This window comes from Aedes albopictus, chromosome 1 (genome assembly GCF_035046485.1).
Source record: "Aedes albopictus strain Foshan chromosome 1, AalbF5, whole genome shotgun sequence".
In the NCBI taxonomy this organism is placed as follows: domain Eukaryota; kingdom Metazoa; phylum Arthropoda; class Insecta; order Diptera; family Culicidae; genus Aedes; species Aedes albopictus.
In genome coordinates, this window is record NC_085136.1 from 185,803,428 (window position 1) to 185,809,645 (window position 6,218).

A 6,218-nucleotide genomic window follows, 5' to 3' on the forward strand; every position below is an offset into this window, starting at 1 on the left:
TCCCTAATAAAGCTAATAATAATAATAATAAACTATTTGTATAATTATTTTGTTGAAACATATGCTTCAAAGAGTTGGCAGCAGAGTGGGACAAAATGAGCAACTGGTGAAAAAATAATGAAAATTGTTAACATCTTCATCTTCTTTATTTTGTTTTTCTCTGTTTTGATGCATATAGTAAGGTTTTGTCTGTAACTTTCAATTTATTAGCTTGAAATTTTCAGTATCTGTATATTATCACCGTTTAAAAATTCCTCAATAGAAGACTCCTTGGAACCCCACAGTTCCCTACAAATTAATCCTCGTAATCCCTTCAAATTTTCATTGATTATTGCCGGTATGCTTTATCATTGATAAAAATAGTCAATTGTGTACAAAACTGGTATTGATCATCCTGCCCCACCTAGGGTGCTCATTATGCCCCACCCCAAAAACGCAACTCGCCCCAAATACGTTTTTAAAAACATTAAATTTTACAACATTTGTAGCTTCATTTGGAATTTCAACGATTAGCTTTTGTCAGTTAAGATTCAAATGAGGATTGAACGTTAAAAACATGCGAAGAAGGGCAGTGTACTAGTCAGGACCCAGCGGAGAGAGAACAACTTAAGGCGTTAGCTGATGGAATGCTTACTCAAATAGAGAATAATCATACCTCCTTACCCCCTCCCCCCCTCTAGATATCATCCCTAACGTACCGCGTACCGCAAAGGTAAGGAAGAGAGAGAATGAGTTTTTAGTGTATCGAACCCCACATAGCCCAAAGAACCACCTCTTGGGTTCTAAATTCTAAAATCAGCTGAGATGTGCAAATTTTCTGTGCGCAATGTCATCCCTGGGTGTCTACTGTCAATAAGCTGCTTGGACCCTTTTACGGCTCGCTGTAGATATATGTAATATATCTAGTTATAAAACCGAGGTCTCGATTTTTTTCATTACTCGGGTAGTGGAATTGGAATTAACTAGTTGGTTTACAGACATTTATAAAATTAATATAGAAAAACGAAATTCATGATTTATTGTGCATAGGCGTAATGATCTAGGTTACGACATTCATATTGATTGATTCGTAGAATTAATTTGCTCTACCTTCTCCTTTAACTCGGATGGCTTGAACACTCCCTTCTCCGTGATGATACCGGTTATTAGATCAGCAGTTGTAACATCGAACGCCGGATTCCAACATGCAATACCTATGAATGCAGATCATGTAATACAGTGCCAGTAAAGACATTTACCTCATAATACTGACCTGGCGCAGCTATTCTGTGCTCTCCTACATGTGTCATTTCGCGGTCAGGTCGCTCCTCAATGACAATCATATCGCCGGACGGGATTTTCAAGTCAATAGATGTAAACGGTGCCGCTACATAAAATGGCACATCGTGGTACTTGGCTACCACACCAATCTGGTACGTTCCGATCTTGTTGGCCGTATCGCCATTGGCAGCAACTCTATCCGCTCCGACAACCACTGCCGCTACCCGTCGGGACTTGAAAAGCGATGCGACCATGTTGTCCAAAATCAACGTCGCCGGTAACTTATCGTGGACAAGCTCATAGGCTGTCAACCTGGCACCTTGGTTGTATGGCCTCGTTTCGGTACAATATACGTGTTCTAAGCAACAAAATTTTGAACGTTTACAGAAATTAGGTAACAGTTTTGCGAATTCTTCAAAATGCACTCACCTAATCGATTCATTTCATGCAGTTTCCGAATGACTCCAAGTGCAGTTCCATATCTAAAAATAAAAATGAGGGACATTTAACACTTGACAAGATTAGGAGCTTGCACTGGCGGGAATCGCTAGCCAGCCATCGTAGAAATCGAGAGAGGTTTAAGGCTCAAGCATCCGTCATCATTTTTCGGAAATAGAAAAGCAGTTTTTTCGCTGTAAATCAAAACAACGACCACGAAAATGTATTCACTGTATTCTATTCCTCATATGGAACACAGTGAATTCATTTTCGTTGCAAAAATGTTTGATTTGAACGAAAAAACTGCTTTCAAATGTTTAATGATGACGATGATTTCAATGACGAATGCTTCAACGTTAAAGTATTTTTATTTTGCATTGTCAAAATGGTATGCGGCTGGTCGCCAGAAGAAAAAGTGTAAAAGACACAGCTGAATAATAGTCTTCTAAGTTGAAGAAGCTCAAGGTAAGTGTTTTAGCGATACAACTAAAATGGTGTTTCATTTCATCACACAAACTTTCGATGAAAACTGCGAAACAAATCTGAAGAGACCAATCATTTGAGTCAACTCTTCATACATACCCTGCCGTCGCTAGTGATCCAGTATTGCAATGTGTCAGTACTCTGACTGCTCCTCCGTTGGGAATGTGGGATAGTATGACTTCGGCACCATTTTTACCTATCGCCATATTGTCGGCAATATCTTTTTCGAGCATGTCTTCAATCGACTTCAAGAACCTGTTGAAATAAAAAAAAAAAATATGTGAATATCAGAGATCAGAAACGAGACTTCCCCTATCTACTCCCTTACTTCGCTTTCATAGTGTCCACCGAAACGGATTCATCCTGTGCCAGAGCGTTCGCCAGTGAGATCAAATCCTCGGCAGCCAGCTTCATGTTGACCGCCGTTGGTCGGGCGGAAACCAAATAATTCAGCTTGCCTTCCACCTCCTGCTTAAAGGTTTGTTTGGTGTCAAACTTTTCATCAAAGACCTCAACAGCTAGCGATAGGCATCCAACAATAGCTATTGCAGGGGCTCCTCGTACCTGGAAAATCAGCACCGTTAACGTAACACGAGTGAATATGCTGCATTCATGGCCGATTGCTTAGTATAAACGAACGGCCCATTAGATACACAAGACACATATTTGGCTAAACAAGTTGAACATTTGCTCAACACAAAGCGATTCATGTCAATGTTGGATAGGTGCAGATCTGCTATGGCAAACATTTTTCCATGTCTAATAGAGGCTTACGTGTATTACCTGCATTTTATTAATGGCTTTCCAGCCATCTTCGACTCCTTTGACATCAATATATCTGAATAAACAAATGAAACTATGTAAGAATTAAAAGAATATACGAAATAAGTTTCTGAATCTAAAGCCAAACACATAAGCGATGGATTCTGATCTTCCGAAGAGAAGTATAATGAGTGCATCAATTATATAGTAGTGCCACAGACTAACAGACGTAACACCTTGAACGATTTTCATAGAAATCCATCGCCCAGTTCACACTACCATCACCTGGTGGAAAAGTTTCACGAATCACTGTGTTGTGCAATATCGTCAACAGAAGGCGCTAGTGTGAAACGTCAAACGCATAGAAAAACGATGCGCGCGCCTCGGGTGGTGAAAGCCACAACTATGAAAATTTTAAATGATCGTTAAGAGCGTGGTTGATGGAAATTACGCAAGTGTTACGTCTGTTTGTCTGAGGTACTGCTTTGCAGCTGTTGGTGCTATTCGTAGGCGGACTATCCGTGAAAGAAAACGACCTTAGTAGAATAAAGGTCAGGGCCGCCTTCAAAGGAAGTCAAGGATGTTTTCGATCACCTGGCAAACATTTGACTCATTTTTCTATAACTCTGTTCAGAAGTCCAATATTACAATGTGGTGTTCGGCAAACTTGTAGAATAATGTTTTTACTACAATTATTACCAAGGACGCCATATCCTAACTCTAATATTTACGGTGTGAGAGCACTAGTACCACCTACTTATACTATCGGTGATCGAAAACATCCTTGAAGGAAGGTACATGAGCTACACGGTACACCCTCGACAATGCTCATGCGCTCATGCGTACAAGCCTCGATTCCTGGGGCATAAGGTATACGTGCCCGCAACGCGATATTTATATCTTAAATGGTTATTGGCACAAGAAGCGCTCACTTCATAACTGTGGAAGTGATCATTGAATACTTTAAAACTGAGAAGCAGGCTTTGTCCCAGTTTGGACGTTACGCCAAGAAGAAGAAGAAGAACGGACGCAGGATCATAATGTAATCGTATATGGTACAAGACGACGTGAATCACAGCGGACAAGTTAAGCTGATCAGGTCAAGAGTCATTTGACAAGTGTAGGACGTTCCCGACAACGACACCCGCAGAGAAATGCAGAGACGCATTGTGGCAGGAAATCGAGCTTACTTTGGACTCCGCAGAACTCTACGATCGAGCAAAGTTCGCCGTCACACAAAGTTAACTATTTACAAAACGCTGATTAGACCGGTAGTCATCTATGGGCACTAAACATGAACTCTACGTGCCAAGGATCAACGCGCCCTTGAAGTTCTCAAACGGAAGGTGTTGCGTACCAAAGTTGAAGAAGGCGATTGAACTTTGAGCTGCATCAGCTGCTGAGAGAGAATCAACCATCGTCCGCACCGCGAAAATCGGAAGACTCCGGTGGGCGGGTCACGTCATAAGGATGTCGGATAGCAACCCGATTAAAATGGTTCTCGAGAGCCATCCGACCGGTGCAAGAATAGGTGGTGCGAAGCGAGGTAGGTGGGTCGATCAAGTGGAGGACGATTTGCGAACCGTTCGCAGAGTGCAGAACTGGAAACGCACAACCATGGACCGAATAAAATGGAGAAGACTCCTATGTGTCCTATGCAGAGGACACTCAGGCCTTAGTCTGACCGGACCGGTAAGGTAGTTAAGGACGTTCCCGAGTTTGGAGAGAAGCAGCAGCGAATTAAAATGTGTGGCGTAGTACATATGTATTGTGGATTCAGTCTTATCTGTTAAGATGTTCAACTAAATTAATGAATGTAACTTACTTCGATTGAGCTGGAAGCAAAAGCTGATCCAAGATTTCTAATTTTCCATTACTATACTTGATCGCTTTCAGGCTCATGGCTAATGTTGATTTTCTACGTTTGGCTGGGTGTCCGTCAGTTCTAAAACAAATATTTTAGAAATAAATTTACATGACTTACATGACATGTTGGAACAGGTTCCCTAAACATTACACGAAAATATTGTTTAAATCCAGGAATGAATCAGTTTTAATCAATCTCAAATTTTATCACATACTACCAGTTCTGATTACAGAGCTAATTAAACAGTTAATACTTGCTAGGCCAATACAATCATCTACTGATACACCGTCATGATAGATAAGGATTCTAGACGGTAAACTACCGACTCATTTCTAAAGAATTTGGTTCTTGATGTGAATGACACCACCGTCTCACGATTACATATCAACAAGTCACTCTCATTGAGTTCAATGTTCGTAAAATTCACAAAATTTAATTTAAAAATGTAATAACTTGCAATACTAAAACTAGACACACCTGTTTGTACCTTACAAGGTATATTCCTAAAATAAGACCCTGCAATAGTAGAAGGATTCCGTACGTACACGCGCTCTACTATCAAATTTTGCTCAGGAAGGTACCAAAATAACTACGTGATTATCAATAAACGAGTGGAGTAACCGGCAAAGCTGTACAACTCACAAAAGCATAAAGTAAACAAAATTTGACAGTTTCATGTATGTATGTATGTGTTCACGTTAACAAGCATGTTATTGCCATAGTATGTGTCATACAATAGCAGTTCTCAAATATACGGTATAGCTACGACTTACCCGATCATGCCAGACGTGATAGCAATCCGATTTCTAAAAATAATAACATTTGACTATCCTAATCCTTATATATTTGGAAAACGGTTTGTTCTGTTCGAAGGGTAACTTATTTTAAATTATTAAGAGATCTGTTTTTCTGCTAATAACACCAAAAAAGGAAGGATTAAGAATCCTACTTTATCAGAAAATTGTTAACTGTCAGTAAATCATTATCAGCAGGTATATAATTCAAGGCGAGCAAATGAGTCGCGAGCTAAGTTTGTTACCTGTCCAACGCATATGTTTACAAGTATGTACTCCCTTTGACTCGAAATGTGTTGTACCTATATGCTGTAAGAGAATCTCCATCTACATCTTCATGTGCATTTTAACTACCAATCATTCTTACATTTTGTGTGAACGTAGAATGAGCAGTCTTCATTTTAAGTCTTCCGCCTGTGACTGGAGACCACTGCCTGCTGTTCGAACTTGGGGTTGTATACCACAGTTTGTGCGTGCGCGAGTGCCAGCTGTCTAGACCTCCTCCAGTCCTCCACAATGCCGATTGCGTGCGCTGCTGTCAGTTCCATTTCCTCCATCGAATCGCCGTATATCACGAGGGTAATGTCATCGGCAAAGCCGACCAGTTTTACCCG

At 40.5% G+C, this 6,218-nt stretch overlaps 1 protein-coding gene across 8 annotated transcripts; it reads right to left on the minus strand.

Moving 5' to 3' along the window:
- Window positions 1-995: 995 nt before the first annotated feature.
- Window positions 996-5,827, minus strand: LOC134285370 (methylthioribose-1-phosphate isomerase). Of its 8 annotated transcripts, none has more exons than XM_062845967.1 (8): window positions 5,584-5,825; window positions 4,769-4,888; window positions 2,965-3,019; window positions 2,510-2,745; window positions 2,281-2,436; window positions 1,690-1,742; window positions 1,253-1,618; window positions 996-1,193 (listed from the first exon to the last, which is right to left on the minus strand). In XM_062845967.1, exons 1-8 carry the CDS (start codon window positions 5,589-5,591, stop codon window positions 1,054-1,056), a joined length of 1,134 nt encoding a protein of 377 aa, XP_062701951.1. In that variant the 5' UTR covers window positions 5,592-5,825; the 3' UTR covers window positions 996-1,053. The 8 variants fall into 8 exon arrangements, with proteins under 8 accessions (XP_062701951.1, XP_062701954.1, XP_062701952.1 ...); XM_062845970.1 differs by lacking the exon at window positions 5,584-5,825 and adding an exon at window positions 5,298-5,455; XM_062845968.1 differs by lacking the exon at window positions 5,584-5,825 and adding an exon at window positions 5,288-5,453.
- Between the last annotated feature and the right edge of the window lie 391 nt (window positions 5,828-6,218).

Excerpts from the sequence above, each read along its gene's own strand:
- LOC134285370 (XM_062845967.1), bottom strand. Across the intron at positions 3,020-4,768 it reads TTGCTTCCAGCTCAATCGAA|ATATATTGATGTCAAAGGAG; the intron begins GTAAGTTACATT and ends TTGTTTATTCAG. Across the intron at positions 1,619-1,689 it reads GCATGAAATGAATCGATTAG|AACACGTATATTGTACCGAA; the intron begins GTGAGTGCATTT and ends TTTGTTGCTTAG.